The following is a 21,351-nucleotide window of genomic DNA, read 5'->3' as shown; positions in this document are numbered from 1 at the left end:
ATATGACTGCTAAAGGAATCTGCACCGTCGCATGTACAATCACGAAATTTTGCACACACCTCATGTGACTCAGGGAATGTCATAGGCGGGCTTTGCACGTTGCGACATCGCAAGCCGATGCTGCGATGTCGCACGCGAAAGTCCCCGCCCCCGTCGCAGGTACGATATTGTGTGATAGCTGGCGTAGCGAACATGATCGCTACGCCAGCTTCACATGCACTCACCTGCCCTGCGACCGTCTGTGGCCAGCGACCCGCCTCCTTCCTAAGGGGGCGGGTCGTGCGGCGTCATAGTGACGTCACACGTCACACGGCAGGCGGCCAATAGCGGTGGAGGGGCGGAGATGAGCAGGATGTAAACATCCTGCCAACCTCCTTCCTTCCGCATATCCTACGGAAGCCGCGGTGACGCCGGTAGGAGATGTTCCTCGCTCCTGCGACTTCACACACAGCGATGTGTGCTGCCGCAGGAGCGAGGAACAACATCGGACCGTCGCGTCAGCGTAATTATGGATTACGTCGACGCTGCACCGATGATACGATTACGACGATTTTGCGCTCGTAAATCGTATCATCTAGGCTTTCCACACTACGATGTCGCATGCGATGCCGGATGTGCGTCACTTTCAATTTGACCCCACCGACATCGCACCTGCGATGTCGTAGTGTGCAAAGCCCGCCATAGACTATGTTTTGAGGGGGAATTTTAACCCTGCGCTTTATTGTTATTTGTCAAAAAACTTGCTTCCATTAAAGTCAATGGAGCTGGGAGCTACAGGTCATTAATAGGAGCTCTGATTGGTTGCTATAGGTAACGAAGGACATTCTTATTATAAGACAGCTTATGTGTGAGGTAGTATTATGTTGGTGGAGAGACAGATAGAGAGAGAGACAAACTGAGAGACAGACAGACATAGTCACAGGCAGACAGAGAAAGAGGCAGACAGGGAAAGAGACAGACCGAGGCAACCAGGGAAAGAGACAAAGAGGCAGACAGGGAAAGAGGCAAACAGGGAAAGAGACAGACAGGGAAAGAGACAGAAAGACAGAAGCAGACAGGGAAAGAGAGAGCCAGGGAAAGAGACAGAGAGGGAAAGATACAGAGACAGACAGAGGCAGACAGGGAAAGCGACAGGCAGACAGGGAAAGAGGCTGACGGAAAGAGATAGACAGACAGAGAAAGACAGCGGCAGACAGGGAAAGAGACAGAGAGACAGGGAAAGAGACTGACAGGTAAAAAGACAGAGTGTCAGACAGGGAACTAAACAGAGGCAGACAGGGAAAGAGGCAGACAAAGACAGATAAACAGGGAAAGAGACAGAGAGACAGACAGATAAAGAGCAGACAGAGAAAGATGCAGACAGGGAAAGAGACAGACAGAAAGAGGCAGACAGGGAAAGAGACATACAGACAGACATGGACCGAGACAGACATGGACCGAGACAGACATGGACCGAGACAGACTTGGACCGAGACAGACAGGGACCGAGACAGACAGGGACCGAGACAGACAGGGACCGAGACAGACAGGGACCGAGACAGACAGGGACCGAGACAGACAGGGAAAGAGGCAGACAAGGAAAGAGGCAGACAGATAGTGAGAGACAGACAGAAATACAGACAGAGACAGACAGTGAGTGGAGGAGTGGGAAAGAAACACTTAGTTACTATCCTGGGCAACACCGGGTACTACAGCTAGTTTATTCTATATTTTGATAGATGGGATATTTCTGAACTCAGCGATAACAAATATGTGTATTTTTTTTGCGGCGTCCCGCAATGAAGTTACATATGCGCCGATGGGAACGATGCACTCCCCGACAGGGATTGGTCTATTTCGCTGTCAAAGATTGACAAGTGGTATTTAACTGGATAACAGATCGCGGCTGTTGAAGGCACATGACGGCTGATCAAATGAGCTGTCATGTGTGGGGAAAGATCTCTGCTTGGCGTGCAAGCCCGCATCAAAGCAAGGGACATGACATATCAACTAAATATACGTTATATATTGTGAAGAGCTTAAAATAATTTTATATTTTGATAGATCCCCTATTTAATTTTTTACCGACATTGGACGTACTGGGTACGTTTTGCATCATGTCGGTATATTCACTGCCAGCTGCTGCGGTGAGCTGGCGGTGAGTTCTGCACATGTCAGCTTATTTGAACAGCTGATGTGTGGCTATCGGGCACGAGTGGATTCGCTATCCACTCGAGCCTGTTAACCCCTTGCACCTTGCTGTCAAAATGTGAGTGTGGAGTACAGCCCTCCACGAAAAGCACTCACCCGGCTCCATTGGAAGTCACGTGACGTGATAACGGGGAGCCGATAGTTGCCACGGTAGCTCAGGGTCATGTGATGACTCCTGTTGCTATTATGAGTCACTTCCTCTTACTTCCAGCAGAGCGCTGTCTCTAAGGGTAACATCTCACTAAACAACATACCAGTTATTCCAACCACGATATGACCTGGTCAGGATCGGTGGTGCGTCGCTACATGGTTGCTGGTGAGCTGTCAATCAGGCAGATCTCACCAGTGGCCAGTGACAAGCCAGCAGCGACTCGTGGAAACGATGCTGCGCTTGGTAACCAAGGTAGATATTGGGTAACTAAGCAAAATGATTTGCTTGGTTACCCGATAGTTACCCTGGTTACCAGCACACACCGCTTAGCGCTGGCTCCCTGCACTCGTAGCCAGGGTACACATCGGGTTACTAAGCAAAGCGCTTTGCTTAGTTACCCGATGTGTACTCTGGCTACGAGTGCAGGGAGCCAGCACTGGCAGCCTGAGAGCGGCGTACACTAGTAACCAAGGTAAATATCGGGTAACCAAGCAAAGCGCTTTGCTTAGTTACCCGATGTGTACCTTGGTTACCAGCGTCCGCAGCTTCCAGATGCCGGCTCCCTGCTCCCTGCACATTCAGATCGTTGCTCTCTCGCTGTCAAACACAGCGATGTGTTCTTCACAGCGGGAAAGCAACGAGCAAAAAAAAAACCAGAGGAGTGTGTAACAATCAGCGATTTCACAGCAGGGGCCATGTCGCTGCTTAGTGTCACAGACAGCGAAATCGCTAATGAGGTCACTGGTACGTCACAAAAACTGTGACTCAGTAGCGATCTCGCTAGCGATCTCGCTATGTGAGAAGTACCCCTAAGAGGAGAGCAGCTTTTCTGCAAATTAGAGCAATGCAGCTGTAATCTACAGAAATGAACAAGCGATCAGACTGCTGATCCTTATAGTCCCCTAGGGGGACAAAAAAAAGTAAAAAAAAAAAGTTTTAAAAAATTGAAAAAAAAATCTAAAAGTTCAACTTGCCCCCCCCATTGAAAATTAAAGGGTTAAAAAAATAAAAAAAATATACACATATTTGGTATCGCCGCGTTCAGAAATGCCCGATCTATCAAAACATAAAATCAATTAATTTGATCGATAAACGGCGTAGCGCCAAAAAATTTCCAAACGCCAAAATTACATTTTTTGGTCATGACAAATTTTGCGCAAAGTACAATAACAGGCGATTAAAATGTAGTATCTGCGCAAATTAGTACCGTTACAAATGTCAGCTCGAGACGCAAAAAATAAGCCTTCACTGAGCCATAGATCCCGAAAAATGAGTATGCTACGGTTTTTAAAAAAGGCACAAAAAGTGCGACAAATGTGTTTTTTTTTCACCCCTTAGATAACAGTAAACCTATACATGTTTGGTGTCTACAAACACGTACTGACCTGAGGCATCACAATGACACATCAGTTTTACCATATAGTGAACATGGTGAATAAAATATCCCAAAAACAATCATGCAATCACACTTTTTTTGCAATTTTTCCGCACTTGGAATTTTTTGCCATTTTCCAGTATACTATATGGTTAAACTTATGGTTTTATTTAAATATACAATTCGTCCCGCAAAAAATAAGATTGACAGAAAAATAAAAAAGTTACGGCTCTCAGAAGGGGAGCAAAAAACAAAAACGGAAAAACTGAAAATTGCCCAGAGGTCAAGGGGTTAAATGCTGAATTTACAGTTTGGCGGTGACAGATTCCTTATAAACTTTTGTATTTGTATCACATTATTTTTCAGTTCTCTTAAGGGACTTAAGGGGGCTTTACATGGTAGCAATATCGCTAACAATTTGTAGCGATAGCGAGCATGTAAGTACCCGCCCCCGTCGCGCATGCGATTGTTTGTGATCGCTGCCGTAGCGAACATTATCGCTACGGCAGCGTCACACGCACTTACCTGGTCGGCGGCGGCGCTGTGACTGCCGAACAATCCCTCCCTCAAGGGGGAGGGACGTTCGGCATCACAGCGACGTCACCGCAACGTCACTAAGCGGCCGGCCAATCAAAGCGGAGGGGCGGAGATGAGCAGGACGTAACATCCCGCCCACCTCCTTCCTTCCTCATTGGGGCCGGCGGCAGGTAAGGAGACGTTCCTCGCTCATGCGGTGTCACACATAGCGATGTGTGCTGCCGCATGAGCGATGAACCACCTGGATAAACAACCCCTACCGATTTTTGAGTTTGGGACGACCTCTCCATGGTGAACGATTTTCACCATTTTTGAGGTCGCTTAAGGTCGCTGGTCAGTGTCACACGCTGCGATATCGTTAATGACGCCGGATGTGCGTCACTAACAACGTGACCCCAACCATAAAACATTAACGATATCGTAGCGTGTAAAGCCCCCTTTAATACTGTGATTGTTCGACCACTTATTCTATACAATGTGCCGATGGGTTGTCATGTCAGCCGGGGGTCAGCTGATGACCTCTGTGAGCCGGTGTTCAGGAGATTGTGATTTCTGCTATACACAGCATTACTGATGCACTACTCTGTATAGCAGAAATGAGCAGACGATTGTAGTTTGAAGTCTTCTGAGGGGACTAGTGAATAAACCCCACAAAAGTTCAAATGACTCCCCCTTCATAAAGCAAAAAATACCCATATTTGGTATAACTGCGTTCAGAAATGTCCAATCTCTCAAAATACCGTGTTTTTCCGAAAATAAGACCTCCCCCAAAAATAAACCCTAGCGGGGATTTTCAGCATTTTCGGAGCAAGGCTTAAATATAAGCCCCCCCAAAATAAGCCCTAGTCGCAGATCAATAATGAAGTGTCCGTGCAGCTAAAAATTCTACAGATACTGCAGGACACTTTCATTATAGACAGCGGGCACCCGGCAATCACACTCCCCAGACACCGAGCATAGAACCTGCAGTGACCGCACCCCCACACACATCAGCTCTCACAGACACAATCATATCTCACACACACACCAGATCTCACAACAGATCACACACACAATCAGATCGCACACACAAACCTCGGATCACACGCAGACATTTGATCGCACACACATCAGATCGCATACATAATCACCACATCCAGCGACACCGATCTCCTCACGGGCAGAATCCTGAGAGGCAGTGCGGTGGAGCGCAAGGACCTGCGGCTGCACACGGGACTTCCTTCCATTATTCCCTGCTGCCAGTTGCGCTGGATGTAATGTGTGCGTGTGCGATCTGCTGTGTGTGTGTGATCTGCTGTGTGTGTGTGATCTGCTGTGTGTGTGCGATCTGCTGTGTGTGTGTGATCTGCTGTGTGTGTGTGTGTGTGTGTGATCTGCTGTGTGTGTGTGTGTGTGTGTGTGTGTGTGTGTGATCTGCTGTGTGTGTGTGTGTGTGTGTGTCTTTGTGTCAGGTGTGTGTGCAGCACCCACCAGAGATCACAGGAGGACCTGAGAGCCATGCAGACGTCCGGGTCTGGTGAGTATGAGTCTCCTGGGAGGTGGGGGATAAACTTACCCCCCAACCATGTTTCTCCAAGAATAAGACCTCCTACAAAAATTAGCCCTAGTGCTTTTGGGGGGGGGGGGGGGGGGGGGGGAATATAAGACAGTGTCTTATTTTTGGAAAAACACGGTATAACATAAATTAATCTGATCGGTAAACAGCGTAATGGGAAAAAAAATCAAAATGCCAGAATTAAGGGGTTTTTGCCACCGTAACATTACAATAAAATACAATAAGAGGCGATAAAAACATCATATCTGCACCAAAAAATGGTATCAATAAAAATGTCAGCTCAGAGCACACAGCCTCAGATCCTGAAAAATATAAAAAAAATACGGGTCTCGGAAAAATCGCACTAAAAGCAAATCTTTATTTATTTATTTTATTTTTATTTTTTTTACAAATTTCTGATTTTTTTTCACCTCTTACATTAAAAAAAGCTACACATGTTTCATATCCACGCACTCGTTCTGACTTGGGGAATCCTAACGCCAGGTCGGATTTACTATATAGTGAACATGGTAAATAAAAAAAATCCACCCCCCTCAAAAAATGTTTTTTGCAATCTCGCCGCACTTGGAATTTCTTTCCCGTTTTACAGTACACTACATGGTAAAGTGAATGCCGCAAAATAACAAGCCGTCATGTGGCAAGATTATCAGTAAATTAAAGAAGTTATGGCTCTTGGAAGAAAAGGAGGAAAAAATGAAAACGCTAAAACGGAAAATGGCAGGGTAGTGAAGGGGTTAAAGGCAAACTGTCACCAATGTTATTAGTGTGTGAATAAGCGCCACTATGCTTTCTAGCTGCTGTACTGCATTCCAGAAAGGTGTCTATCATTACAGGGTTGTGCATAATACATACAGTATATACAGTTTTCCAGAGACACTGTATATAATTGTCATATGGTAAATATGCGTACAGTTGGAGCGTGTACTGTTCTGCAGAGGGATATACCTTATTTACCCAGCACTGTGTATGAAGGTTTCCGTAGTGTAGTGGTTATCACGTTCGCCTAACACGCGAAAGGTCCCCGGTTCGAAACCGGGCGGAAACACATTTTTATCCTCTTCCTTATTTTATTTCTTTTTTCATAGTAAATTTCATCCCAACTAGCGTTTTATTTCCAGGCGCTATCTCCGGTGTTTAACCCTTACATTACTACATATTGCGGTAAGTGTTCACATGCGCTGGTGTTTGTGATGCCGGTCACGTGCCCTTACGATCTGCGCGCAGCAGAGATCCCGCTCCAGGCACTACAGCACACCACACCACTCTGCCAGTGTCATCTGCTCCCGAGTGACGTCACTCGGTGACGTCGTTCCGGCTACAACAATGGCTGACTGGTGAGATGAGCGGCGCGGATGGTGGGGGTTCTCCTGGCCGCGGGGACGCGTATACTGCGCTCTGCTGACAGCGCCTCTGATCGCTCAGAGGTCGCACACGATCTGATGTTTGGGGCGATGTGGTGTATTAGCTGAAAATGCTCCAGAATGGAATCTGCCACTATTTACATTTAGAGATGATGAAGATCCCTGTGTGAATAGAGACCACCGCTCTATTCACTTCTATGGGACGACTAGAGACAGCTCAGCTGTCAGCCAGATGTGAGTAGTGGTCCCCACAGATGTGAGCGGAGCGCTGGTCCCTACAGATGTGAGCGGAGCACTGGTCCCCACAGATGTGAGCGAAGCACTGGTCCCAACAGATGTGAGCGGAGCGCTGGTCCCCACAGATGTGAGTAGTGGTCCCTACAGATGTGAGCGGAGCGCTGGTCCCCACAGATGTGAGTAGTGGTCCCTACAGATGTGAGCGGAGCGCTGGTCCCCACAGATGTGAGCGGAGCGCTGGTCCCCGCAGATGTGAGCGGAGCGCTGGTCCCTACAGATGTGAGCGGAGCGCTGGTCCCCGCAGATGTGAGCGGAGCGCTAGTTCCCACAGATGTGAGCGGAGCGCTGGTCCCTACAGATGTGAGCGGAGCGCTGGTCCCCGCAGATGTGAGCGGAGCGCTGGTCCCCACAGATGTGAGCGGAGCGCTGGTCCCCACAGATGTGAGCGGAGCGCTGGTCCCTGCAGATGTCAGCGGAGCGCTGGTCCCCACAGATGTGAGCGGAGCGCTGGTCCCCGCAGATGTGAGCGGAGCGCTGGTCCCCGCAGATGTGAGCGGAGCGCTGGTCCCCACAGATGTGAGCGGAGCGCTGGTCCCCACAGATGTGAGCGGAGCGCTGGTCCCTGCAGATGTCAGCGGAGCGCTGGTCCCTGCAGATGTCAGCGGAGCGCTGGTCCCCGCAGATGTGAGCGGAGCGCTGGTCCCCACAGATGTGAGCGAAGCGCTGGTCCCCACAGATGTGAGCGGAGCACTGGTCCCCGTAGATGTGAGCAAAGCGCTGGTCCCCACAGATGTGAGCGGAGCGCTGGTCCCCACAGATGTGAGCGGAGCGCTGGTCCCCGCAGATGTGAGCGGAGCGCTGGTTCCCACAGATGTGAGCGGAGCGCTGGTCCCCGCAGATGTGAGCGGAGCGCTGGTCCCCACAGATGTGAGCGGAGCGCTGGTCCCCGCAGATGTGAGCGGAGCGCTGGTTCCCACAGATGTGAGCGGAGCGCTGGTCCCCGCAGATGTGAGCGGAGCGCTGGTCCCCGCAGATGTGAGCGGAGCGCTGGTCCCCACAGATGTGAGCCGAGCGCTGGTCCCCGCAGATGTGAGCGGAGCGCTGGTCCCCACAGATGTGAGCGGAGCGCTGGTCCCCGCAGATGTGAGCGGAGCGCTGGTCCCCGCAGATGTGAGCGGAGCGCTAGTTCCCGCAGATGTGAGCGGAGCGCTGGTCCCTACAGATGTGAGCGGAGCGCTGGTCCCCGCAGATGTGAGCGGAGCGCTGGTCCCCGCAGATGTGAGCAGAGCGCTGGTCCCCGCAGATGTGAGCAGAGCGCTGGTCCCCGCAGATGTGAGCAGAGCGCTGGTCCCTACAGATGTGAGCGGAGCGCTGGTCCCTACAGATGTGAGTAGTGGTCCCCGCAGATGTGAGCGGAGCGCTGGTCCCCGCAGATGTGAGCGGAGCGCTGGTTCCCACAGATGTGAGCGGAGCGCTGGTCCCCGCAGATGTGAGCGGAGCGCTGGTCCCCGCAGATGTGAGCGGAGCGCTGGTCCCCGCAGATGTGAGCGGAGCGCTGGTCCCCACAGATGTGAGCGGAGCGCTGGTCCCCGCAGATGTGAGCGGAGCGCTGGTCCCCGCAGATGTGAGCGGAGCGCTGGTCCCCACAGATGTGAGCGGAGCGCTGGTCCCCGCAGATGTGAGCGGAGCGCTGGTCCCCGCAGATGTGAGCGGAGCGCTGGTCCCCGCAGATGTGAGCAGAGCGCTGGTCCCCGCAGATGTGAGCGGAGCATTGGTCCCTACAGATGTGAGCGGAGCGCTAGTTCCCGCAGATGTGAGCGGAGCGCTGGTCCCTACAGATGTGAGCGGAGCGCTGGTCCCCGCAGATGTGAGCGGAGCGCTGGTCCCCGCAGATGTGAGCGGAGCGCTGGTCCCCGCAGATGTGAGCAGAGCGCTGGTCCCCGCAGATGTGAGCGGAGCGCTGGTCCCCGCAGATGTGAGCAGAGCGCTGGTCCCCGCAGATGTGAGCGGAGCATTGGTCCCTACAGATGTGAGCGGAGCGCTGGTTCCCACAGATGTGAGCGGAGCGCTGGTCCCTACAGATGTGAGCGGAGCGCTGGTCCCCACAGATGTGAGTAGTGGTCCCCGCAGATGTGAGCGGAGCGCTGGTCCCCACAGATGTAAGCGAAGCACTGGTCCCTGCAGATGTGAGCAGAGTGCTGGTCCCTGCAGATGTGAGCGGAGCGCTGGTCCCTGCAGATGTCAGTGGAGCGGTGGTCTCCTGCTGTTACAGGTTGTCCTCAGGTGTCACAGGTGATAATGCCACATCCCTCCTGTACATTAAAGGGGATTTCTGGGATTTTCCTTTCCTTCAGCTTCACTGTACACATAATAAAATAATCTTTACTCCCGAGGAATGGAGATAATGTTCTCCACTTTTTTGCCCTAAATGATGGCTTGTCGGCCCCCTGATCGCAGCGGAGGTGCTGCTCCATCCCTGGTGCTTTCCATAGTCCTTGACAGAGGTTTTATCTGTAGCGTTATTGGGCCGGGTATGAAAAACCAACTTAGCAGAATTATGTATCTTATAGAAATGTAGGAATAGGATCACATGGGTCTGGAAAAAATAGAGCTGATTGTGTCAATGTGAACAGAGCCAAACCTCGGTGCATTGATGGTGTCAGTGTGATCAGAGCCTAACCTCAGTGCATTGATGGTGTCAGTGTGATCAGAACCTAACCTCAGTGCATTGATGGTGTCAGTGTGATCGGAGCCTAACCTCAGTGCATTGATGGTGTCAGTGTGATCGGAGCCTAACCTCGGTGCATTGATGGTGTCAGTGTGATCGGAGCCTAACCTCAGTGCATTGATGGTGTCAGTGTGATCAGAGCCTAACCTCAGTGCATTGATGGTGTCAGTGTGATCGGAGCCTAACCTCGGTGCATTGATGGTGTCAGTGTGATCAGAGCCTAACCTCGGTGCATTGATGCTGTCAGTGTGATCAGAGCCTAACCTCGGTGCATTGATGGTGTTGGTGTGATCAGAGCCTAACCTCGGTGCATTGATGGTGTCAGTGTGATCAGAGCCTAACCTCGGTGCATTGATGCTGTCAGTGTGATCAGAGCCTAACCTCGGTGCATTGATGCTGTCAGTGTGATCAGAGCCTAACCTCGGTGCATTGATGGTGTCAGTGTGATCAGAGCCTAACCTCGGTGCATTGATGGTGTCAGTGTGATCAGAGCCTAACCTCGGTGCATTGATGCTGTCAGTGTGATCAGAGCCTAACCTCGGTGCATTGATGGTGTCAGTGTGATCAGAGCCTAACCTCGGTGCATTGATGGTGTCAGTGTGATCAGAGCCTAACCTCAGTGCATTGATGGTGTCAGTGTGATCGGAGCCTAACCTCGGTGCATTGATGGTGTCAGTGTGATCGGAGCCTAACCTCAGTGCATTGATGGTGTCAGTGTGATCAGAGCCTAACCTCAGTGCATTGATGGTGTCAGTGTGATCGGAGCCTAACCTCGGTGCATTGATGGTGTCAGTGTGATCAGAGCCTAACCTCGGTGCATTGATGCTGTCAGTGTGATCAGAGCCTAACCTCGGTGCATTGATGGTGTTGGTGTGATCAGAGCCTAACCTCGGTGCATTGATGGTGTTGGTGTGATCAGAGCCTAACCTCGGTGCATTGATGGTGTCAGTGTGATCAGAGCCTAACCTCGGTGCATTGATGCTGTCAGTGTGATCAGAGCCTAACCTCGGTGCATTGATGCTGTCAGTGTGATCAGAGCCTAACCTCGGTGCATTGATGGTGTCAGTGTGATCAGAGCCTAACCTCGGTGCATTGATGCTGTCAGTGTGATCAGAGCCTAACCTCGGTGCATTGATGGTGTCAGTGTGATCAGAGCCTAACCTCGGTGCATTGATGGTGTCAGTGTGATCAGAGCCTAACCTCAGTGCATTGATGGTGTCAGTGTGATCGGAGCCTAACCTCGGTGCATTGATGGTGTCAGTGTGATCAGAGCCTAACCTCAGTGCATTGATGGTGTCAGTGTGATCAGAGCCTAACCTCGGTGCCTTGATGGTGTCCGTGTGATCAGAGCCTAACCTCGGTGCATTGATGGTGTCAGTGTGATCAGAGCCTAACCTCAGTGCATTGATGGTGTCAGTGTGATCAGAGCCTAACCTCGGTGCATTGATGGTGTTGGTGTGATCAGAGCCTAACCTCGGTGCATTGATGGTGTTGGTGTGATCGGAGCCTAACCTCGGTGCATTGATGGTGTTGGTGTGATCGGAGCCTAACCTCGGTGCATTGATGGTGTCAGTGTGATCAGAGCCTAACCTCAGTGCATTGATGGTGTCAGTGTGATCAGAGCCTAACCTCGGTGCCTTGATGGTGTCCGTGTGATCAGAGCCTAACCTCGGTGCATTGATGGTGTCAGTGTGATCAGAGCCTAACCTCGGTGCATTGATGCTGTCAGTGTGATCAGAGCCTAACCTCGGTGCATTGATGCTGTCAGTGTGATCAGAGCCTAACCTCGGTGCATTGATGGTGTCAGTGTGATCAGAGCCTAACCTCGGTGCATTGACGGTGTTGGTGTGATCAGAGCCTAACCTCGGTGCATTGATGCTGTCAGTGTGATCGGAGCCTAACCTCGGTGCATTGATGCTGTCAGTGTGATCAGAGCCTAACCTCGGTGCATTGATGGTGTTGGTGTGATCAGAGCCTAACCTCAGTCCATTGTGTTCTCATGTATGTGTGCACCTATAGAAATGTCTAAAAATACCTTATTAAAATATGTACAGTAAGATCTTCTTCACATGTTGTATTTTTGCCACATTTTTTCTGCTTGTTTTTGCCATGAAAAAAACCTCCCCACATTTTCCTGTCCCAGCGGTGAATGAGATCTCTGAAATCTGCACACATGCCTATTTTTTTCCTTTTCAGCATTTTGTTTTTCATATCTGCATCTTTCACCCTCTCAAGTGAATAGGAAAAATATGGAGTAAAATTGCACAGAAATCCACGCTCATTTTATGCGGCATTTTTCTGGCCAACACTGGGGTTTTTTAACAGAAAATCTGCAGCGAATCCTGAATGGTGCACACAGCCTTATAGGGGTTGTCAGCTACTTTTACAGTGGTGGCCTATTCTTCGGGTAGGTGATCAATGTCTGATCGGCCGGAGTCCGACACCCCGCACCCCCGCTGATCAGCTGCTCTCAGTGCCGGCGGTGACAGTAGGGGTGGCGGAAATCCTCAGTTCTGGAGCTGCGTCATCTTCTGATCACGGCCTGGTACTGCACATCTGCCTCCTATTGATTTGAATGGGTGGCGGCTCTGCAGTATCTGGCTGTGGCGGCTATCAGGAGACGAGGCAGGTCCAGAACTGACCCCGAGAACACCGAGCACAACTGATCAGCGGGGGTGGGGGGTGTCGGACCCCAGTCAGTCAGACATGACCTAACCTAAGGATAGATCATCAATGTAAAAGTAATGGACAACCTCTTTAATCATCTCTCTAAGGCGTCATACACACTCCAGCTATAAACACTGGTACAAAGTATTTTTCCTCATCACTTCTTTGAGTAGAAAAAGTTCAAAAATGACAAATAAGTACATGATGTAAAAGATCCATTGCCAGTCGCATGGCTTGAGAAAGGGAAGGTCCCCAAAGTCTCACACAGGTGCCGATGGTGGGTCCCTAATGCAGCGTCTCTGCAGAACTTGGCTGACATGGAGCCATGACAACCTTGTTTTATTGCACTGATTCCGCTTCGGTGATGGGGTTTTTGCACCATGTACTCGTGTTGCCATTTTGACCTTTTTTATATTGAGGAGTAATACTTTGTACTGGTGTGTGCTCATTGTGATCTTCTCTTCCAGGTAAGACTTCCCAGGCCTCGCCAACATGGCCCGTGCTGAGCACTGTATACGGCTGTCAGACATGTTAATGAGACAGCGAGAGGCCGGCTTCCTGTGTGACTGCACCATTGTGATCGGTGACTTCCAGTACAAAGCCCATAGGAATGTGTTGGCTTCTTTCAGTGAGTATTTCACTGCCCTTTTCAAGGACACCATGGACTGTAACATTCTCCTTGACCAGAAGCAAGTGACAGCAGCTGCTTTCCAGACAATGCTGGATTTTATTTATAGCGGTGACCTTCATGTGGACAGGTGAGATGCTTGTCTTTTACCTTACCTATAAAATTTACAATGCGATGTTGTTGGAAGGGGTTTTTTTATATCAAAAATCCTCCACCAGACATTACTTCTGTGAGGATTAAGCAGATCTGGCAGTAGATTTCACAATATAAACTTCATACGTTACAAAACAGATCTTAAGGTGGCTTTACACACTGCTACATCGCAAACGACATCGCTGTAACGTCACCGGTTTTGTGACGTTATAGCGACCTCCCCAGCGACATTGCAGTGTGTGAAACACATCAGCGACCTGGTCCCTGCTGTGAAGTTACTGATCGCTACAAATCGTTCAGGACCATTCTTTGGTCCTTTGTTTCCCGCTGTGCAGCAAAGTTTTAGTGTGTAAAGGGGACTTTACAGCGACTTCGTTAGCGACTTCCCTTTCAAAAAGCTGCTTTACAACGTCCCCAATGACTAGCTAGGTCGTTCTGCAGGTCCGGATCGCTGTTGCGTCGTTGGCCACCTGGCCACCTGCCTGTTAGACAGCTCACCAGAGACTTTGTAGCGATCCCGGCCAGGTTGGGATCGCTGGTGGGATCGCTAGAAAGTCTCAGTGTGTAAAGGGGCCTTTAAGGCTGCTTTACACGCAGCGACATCGCTAGCGATAGCACCCGCCCCCGTCGTTTGTGCGTCACGGGCAAATCGCTGCCTATGGAGAACAATTTTGCCGGTACGCGTCACACCATATTACCTTCCTGACAATATCGCTGTGGTTGGCAAACAACCTCTTTTTTTAAGGGGGGGTTCGTGCGGCGTCACAGCGATGTCACACAGTGGGCCACTAATAGAAGCAGAGGGGCGGAGAGCAGCCACATGAACGACACTCCCACCTCGTTGCCGGAGGACGCAGGTACGGTGTAGTTCCTTGTTCCTGGGGTGTCACACGTAGCGATGTGTGCTGCCTCAGGAACGACTAACAACCTGCGCCCAGAATGAGCAACGATATTTTGAAAATGAACGAACTGTCAACAATCAACGATTTGGTGAGTATTTGGGATCGTTAGCGGTCGCTCGTAAGTGTCACACGCAACTACGTCGCTAACAAGGCCAGATGTGCGCCACGAATTCCGTGACCCCAGCGACATCTCATTAGCTATGTTGTTGCGTGTAACGGGGCCTTTAGACAAATCCATATCCGATTGGCTGTATAATCCTTTATGAACTTTTAATGCCTGCTTTACACGAGTCGATCTATTGTGTGATAGCACGAGCGATCATACCCGCCCCCGTCGTTTTTGTGTCACGGGCAAATCGTTGCCCGTGGCGCACAAACTCGTTTAATCCCCATCACACGTACTTACCTTCCGGACGACCTCGGTGTGGGCGACGAACGTCCACTTCCTGAAGTGGGAGGGACGTTCGGCGTCACAGCGGCACCCGGCCAATAGAAGCGGAGGGGCGGAGATGAGCGGGATGTAAACATCCTGCCCACCTCCTTCCTTCCATTAAGCCGGCAGGTGCCGTGGGACGCAGGTACGCTGTGTTCATCGTTCCTGTGGTGTCACACGGAGCAACGTGTGATGCCACGGAAACGATGAACAACCTGCACCCATGACAATAAACGATATTATGAAAGTTAACGACACTCACGATTTGTGAGCGATACTGCGTCACACGAGACAACGACGTGCGCTATGCCGGATGTGCGTCACGAAAACCGTGACCCCGACGACATATCGCACGATATATCGTCTCGTGTAAAGCCTGCGTTACTAAATCTTCATCCACCTGGCCTTATTGTCACTGTCCCTCCTCCTTGCCGAGACCTTACACTGCTCAGAACAAGCTACAGCTGTCAGTCAGACTGGGTGAGCGGAGACTGAACACACTTTGTCTTACAAGATATTTCCTTCTACAGTAAAAGGTGCTTTACACGCTGCGACATCGCTAGCGATGTCGAGCGCGATAGCACCCACCCCCGTCGTTCGTACGACATTTGGTGCTCGCTGCCGTAGCGAACATTATCGCTACGGCAGCGTCACATGCACATACCTTGTCAGTGACGTCGCTGTGAAAGCCGAACAATCCCTCCCTGAAGCGATGGTGCGTTCGGCGTCATAGCGACGTCACTGCGGCGTCACTAAGCGGCCGGCCAATAGAAGCGGAGGGGCGAGAGATGAGCGGGACGTAACATCCCGCCCACCTCCTTCCTTACGCATTGCCGGTGGACGCAGGTAAGGAGATGTTCGTCGTTCCTGCGGTGTCACACATAGCGATGTGTGATTCCGCAGGAATGACGAATAACATCGTATGTGTGGCAGCAGCGATATTAAGGAAAGGAGCGACGTGTCAACGATCACCATTTTTGAACGATTTTGCGATCGTTGATCGTCGCTCCTTGGTGTCACACGCTGTGATGTCGCTAACCCGGCGCCGGATGTGTGTCACTAACGACGTGACCCCCGACGATATATCGGTAGCGATGTCGCAGCGTGTAAAGCACCCTTAATGCTCTTCATCATAGCTGGACTATGCAGCCAATCTGACATGGATTTTTAAAGTAAATACATCAGCTTCATCAGGTCTAAGAGATCTCTAATATTGTATATAGTTTATATTGTTAAATCTAGTGACCGATCTGCTTTAAATAATAAATAAACACATAGAAAAAGGTTTTACTATTACTACTCCTGCTGCTTGTGGGATATAAGATAAGGCAGAAGCAGGTGAAGCTGTGACAGAACACATTAGATGTACATGGGATGAATCTGCTAATTCTGTCTGGAAGTACTGTACTGCCTAATGTGTGGGGGGCCTCCTGACTCCCCCAAACTAGGTGTTTCGGGAAACAATGATAAGGCAGTGGCAATTTAACTGTCGACTCGTTTGCTCTCTAGAACATTAGTTAGCGTAGTAGACATCTGAAAGCAGCTTCCTCCTTTCTTCACTTGCACACTTAGCTGAACCAAGCATCCATGTGTATGTGAGACCAGGAGAGATGAAGCCAAAGCCATCAGGCCGAGAGAGATGAAGCCACAGCCATCAGACCGGGAGAGATGAAGTCACAGCCATCAGGCCAGGAAAGATGAAGTCACAGCCATCAGGCCAGGAGAGATGAAGTCACAGCCATCAGGCCAGGAGAGATGAAGCCACAGCCATCAGGGCCGGGAGAGATGAAGCCACAGCCATCAGGCCGGGAGAGATGAAGCCACAGCCATCAGGCCAGGAGAGATGAAGCCACAGCCATCAGGCCGGGAGAGATGAAGCCACAGCCATCAGGCCGGAGAGATGAAGCCACAGCCATCAGGCCGGGAGAGATGAAGCCACAGCCATCAGGCCGGGAGAGATGAAGCCACAGCCATCAGGCCGGGAGAGATGAAGCCACAGCCATCAGGCAGGGAGAGATGAAGCCACAGCCATCAGGCCAGGAGAGATGAAGCCACAGCCATCAGGCCAGGAGAGATGAAGCCACAACCATCAGGCCAGGAGGGATGAAGCCAAAGCCATCGGGCCAGGAGAGATGAAGCCACAACCATCAGGCCCGGGAGAGGGGAAGCCACTGCTATCTAATGTGCTTGGTTTCCAAAGTATGACTGACCCAATAGCACTGAGATTTCTTGGGGCACTGTGCCTTTTATTGTTTTAGAGACAATGTTGGGCCTATTAATCAAAGTGTTTTTGCCAAAAAACTGTCATAAAATACTTTAAAAAGCTGCACTTTTTTTTTTACAACTCCGAGTTGCGCATCAAATTCAACAGATGTGCCAGTGTTTCTTATCCAAAATGATACTCCAGTTCCTGGCTGTAGTAATGAGCTGCACGGGGGCGCATGTGTGACGCCCTGGCCTATCAGGTCGTCACAAGGGTACTGTGCCAGTCTGCCCTTATGCATGGTACCCGCTCCTCCTTGGTTATTGGGTCCTGTCCCTTTGGTGTTGCTAAGAACAGGTATACACAAATCCTGAGGAACACTCTGCACCACCACCTACCAAACACCCTTTGGGCAGCCTGAGGGGAATAGGGTCGCCCAGATGGAGGGATGGTAGAAGGAGGGCCAGAAGTGTCAGTTGTAGTCAGAGAGTGTCAGTGAGCAGTGACAGGAAAGGTCACGCTGCGGAGCTGGGCTCCTGTACCCGTCCCAGGTGCCAGACGTTGGCCTGGCCTAGAAGGAGCTGGAACCCCGGTCGCAGGGGGTAGTAGCAAGGGGCACGGTACTGCCACGGAGGGCAGTTCGGCGACCTTGTGCTACAATCGGGCAGGGGCCAGGGCACGACTGGGGTACGGCGGACCCTAGGCAGGGAAGTAGCTTTATACAGCCCAGTAATTCACCAGACGAGGACGGAATCTTCATGAACCACTCTCCACCCGCTCCAAAATCAGGGTACTAGCGCAACAAGGGGGATAGGACTTCCCCAAAATCGTCCAGAAAATCCCAAGCGTGAACCCTGAGAGCAGGCTCACCTTGCTAGCCACGCTGGTGAGCGGGACCGAGTAGTCATAGGCGAAAGGGATCCACCAAGTTACACACAGTGCCAAGGATAAGGCTTCAGACCAACCAGCAACGCCAAAAGGGCACAGACCCAGCGTGTTCGGCTTAAGGCCGCAGGACATTCAGGACTTTGGTTTACCCGGTGTCCTTGTCAGCATCTCTGGACTGTGTGAGTATGTTGTGCCCCTTTGCCTCCAACGGGTCCCCCAGCCTGCCCAGCACCGAGACCCGGGACACCTTCCCCTGCCCAAGGAGGGGTTAACATCTCCAGCTGCCATCCCATCACTCCCGGGCGCTCCCCCAACAGCAGCGGTGGTATCCCATTTTTACACTATCCAATCCACCCTTTCACCCCCTTTGTATTTTCGAGCGGCCGTGCGATCCCGCCTCGGGTCCGGAGACCCCTTGAGCCACTCCGGATCCGAGCGGGGGGCGGCACACATGCCTCTGAGAAGATGCGCCAAATTCATCCATGTTGTACACGTCATTGAATTTGGCGCATCATACTCCAGTGAGTCCTTCGTAGACCATTCCAGACTTAATGGATCAGCCTCTGAGACGTTTATAAGAACATTGTAGTACAGCTGAGGAGGTAAAATAAGGTTGAATGATATTCATATGAAATTGCTGTCTCCTTAGAAGCAATGGGATGACTGTTATTTCCTACCATGCTATCCCTGCACAAGTTACATAAAATATCTTACTAACTTTTTCCTACAGGTGTCATTTAGAAGAAATCCTTACTGCCGCAGAATATTTGAGGCTAGAAGAAGTCATTTTGACGTGTAGAACTCAATTGGACTGCGCTATGATGAAGAAATCCTGTAGTACAGAGCTGCCTCCTGCTGACGACTGTCCTGACACCAATACATATCCAGTATATACGGCAACAACGGAGAAGAGAAAAAATATCTGCCGGTCCAAGAAGTTGACAAATAGGAAAACTGCAAGGAGTAAAAAATGGAAAAGGAAAATACCATCAACCCAAAAAACTCCCAAAAAGATGGCGGAGCAGCAGAACTCTACGTCAGACTCCTGCCTGCCTATCCATAAACGCGGAGAATCTGTAGAAGATCGTCCCACTCAGGAAAAGGATAATTGCTCACTGCCACTTATGGCTGCCCTGGACTGTGAGAGTTTTCTCCCCGAAGCTAATGCTGCGGCTACATTGAAGCAAAGGCAAGTCAAGCCGCCACCAAGCAGTGCATTGAAGGAACACTGTATGGCGGATATTACAAGTGCATCTAACATGTGCAAGTTGGAAGGTATAGTGAAAGACGTGGATGAGAAATACTTTAAGAATAAACCAACGTGCAATATTTGTGGGAAGGTTTTCTCAGAAGCCAGCAGTCTTCGGCGACACATGCGGATCCACAAAGGTGTTAAACCTTATGTGTGTCATCTGTGTGGAAAAGCGTTCACTCAGTGCAACCAACTAAAAACTCATGTAAGGACCCATACAGGTAAGACCATTATTTGTCTTATGGGGCCCTAATCACCAGAATTATTTTACTAGGTTTTGCTGGTTAAATGGAATAATGCAATACTCAAAACAGCTGCTACTTTGTGGACAGCAGTCCCTCTGTCCTGTCAAAGAGTTGATGGGTGAGGGTGCTCAAAGTAGGTACTGCTGATCAAAGAATAGGACATCAATATTCTGAACCTAATTCCTTGAACCATAATTCTTTAAAGAGCAACTAAACCTGCTGTAAGTGCTGCTTTAACTGCCTAGTTCATACTCTTTTAGAAGCTGCTTTGAACTGCTGCTCTAGTTAGGCTCAATACTCAAACACTTCCCTGCCTGAATATGGGGTAGAGGCAGAGACATTTACATAAGCAGAGCGTTTATAAATATTAGTTGTCATCCTATTTGTGCTTCTTCTTATTCACGGATATGAACTTGGTAGCCTTGTCTGCCATGTTACAAATGCATTGAAGCTTAGCAGTCGCTGCCTCTACAAACCTGCTTACACTCATTGCATACACCACCCGTCCTCTCGCCCCTAACATATTGCAGGGACAGAGACTACGTGTGTGAGTGCCAATGCTGCTGTCATCTGAGGCTATTATTAGTTAGCAAATCTAATATCGAATCGTTTTACTAACTGACTAGAAGGACCAGTGCTGATGTCATGCCCATGTGACCAGAAGGGGCGGGGCCTCATCCAACAGAAAAATAATGTTGCTTCCTGATATTAGCTATATTGGCTGAGGCCCTGCCCCTTCTGGTCACATGGGTATGAAATCAGCACAGGTCCTTTTCGTCACTTAGTAAAATGATTCTATAATACAATTAGCATAAATAACAGGGAAAAGCTGGAGGCGGGAATCACTATGAATACCCATCCCAGCTATCAGCTGATCGGCAGCTGCTGTCATTCAAAAAGCTGCTAATTTTACAAATTTTACTTGTATTTGAAAATTTAGACATTTTAGCTGACAACTAAAGGTATGCATAGAATCAGCATGATAGCGCCAATTTAGTACTGGCTATAGGTTATATAGGAAAATTTTGGTTAATGGGGAGCTTTAGGGGTACTTTGCACACTACGACATCGCAGGTGCGATGTCGGTGGGGTCAAATCGAAAGTGACGCACATCCAGCGTCGCTGTAGACATCTGAGTATGTGAATCCTTTTTACTACGATTAACGAGCGCAAAAGCGTCAATCGTATGATCGGTGTGGCGTCGGTCATTTCCATAATTTCGGAATGACCGATGTTACGATGTTGTTCCTCGTTCCTGTGGCAGCACACATCGCTGTGTGTGAAGCCGCAGGAGCGAGGAACATCTCCTTACCTGCGTCCCGGCTGCAATGAGGAAGGAAGGAGGTGGGCGGGATGTTTACGTCACGCTCATCTGCACCCCCCTGCTTCTATTGGCCGCCTGCCGTGTGACGTCGCTGTGACGCCGCACAACCCGCCCCCTTAGGAAGGAGGCGGGTCGCCGGCCAGAGAGACGTTGCAGGGCAGGTAAGTGCATGTGAAGCTGCCGTAGCGATAATGTTCGCTACTGCAGCTATCACATGATATCGCACCTGCGACGGGGGCCGGGACTATCGCGCTCGACATCGCAGCATCGGCTTGCGATGTCATAGTGTGCAAAGTACCCCTTAGACCTGATCATGCAATTTATGAGGCTCTGTTTAAAACAAATTGCACTTGGAAGCCATCAGCTTTTAATGCCTATGTTCTTTTACATCTGCAAACATGAGCATCATTGTCTCAATATGCCCTAATAGTTTATAAAATAGAATTGTAGATGGTGTTCCTAGGACTGCTTTTTGGATAAATTACTTTGTGGTCCTTGCAATCAGAAGCCACAAAATGCCAA

The 21,351-nt window shown here is 50.2% G+C and overlaps 1 protein-coding gene and 1 non-coding gene across 3 annotated transcripts in view; both read left to right on the top strand.

The window, feature by feature from the left end:
* Positions 1-6,780: 6,780 nt before the first annotated feature.
* On the top strand, positions 6,781-6,853 carry TRNAV-AAC (transfer RNA valine (anticodon AAC)). The gene has a single exon. It is a non-coding gene; the product is annotated as a tRNA-Val (tRNA).
* Positions 6,854-7,112: 259 nt separating this feature from the next.
* The window catches only part of MYNN (myoneurin), a 31,123-nt gene continuing 16,884 nt past the window's right edge, over positions 7,113-21,351 (top strand). For both annotated transcript variants that reach the window (XM_075340645.1, XM_075340646.1), the window contains exons 1-3: positions 7,113-7,142; positions 13,269-13,559; positions 18,739-19,481. In XM_075340645.1, the coding sequence (XP_075196760.1) occupies positions 13,294-13,559; positions 18,739-19,481 (1,009 nt within the window). In that variant the 5' untranslated portion in view covers positions 7,113-7,142; positions 13,269-13,293. The remainder of the gene's footprint in view (positions 7,143-13,268; positions 13,560-18,738; positions 19,482-21,351) is intronic.

The sequence above is a fragment of the Anomaloglossus baeobatrachus genome, chromosome 3 (assembly GCF_048569485.1).
Source record: "Anomaloglossus baeobatrachus isolate aAnoBae1 chromosome 3, aAnoBae1.hap1, whole genome shotgun sequence".
Taxonomy (NCBI): domain Eukaryota; kingdom Metazoa; phylum Chordata; class Amphibia; order Anura; family Aromobatidae; genus Anomaloglossus; species Anomaloglossus baeobatrachus.
This window is presented reverse-complemented; position numbering and strand designations above follow the sequence as displayed.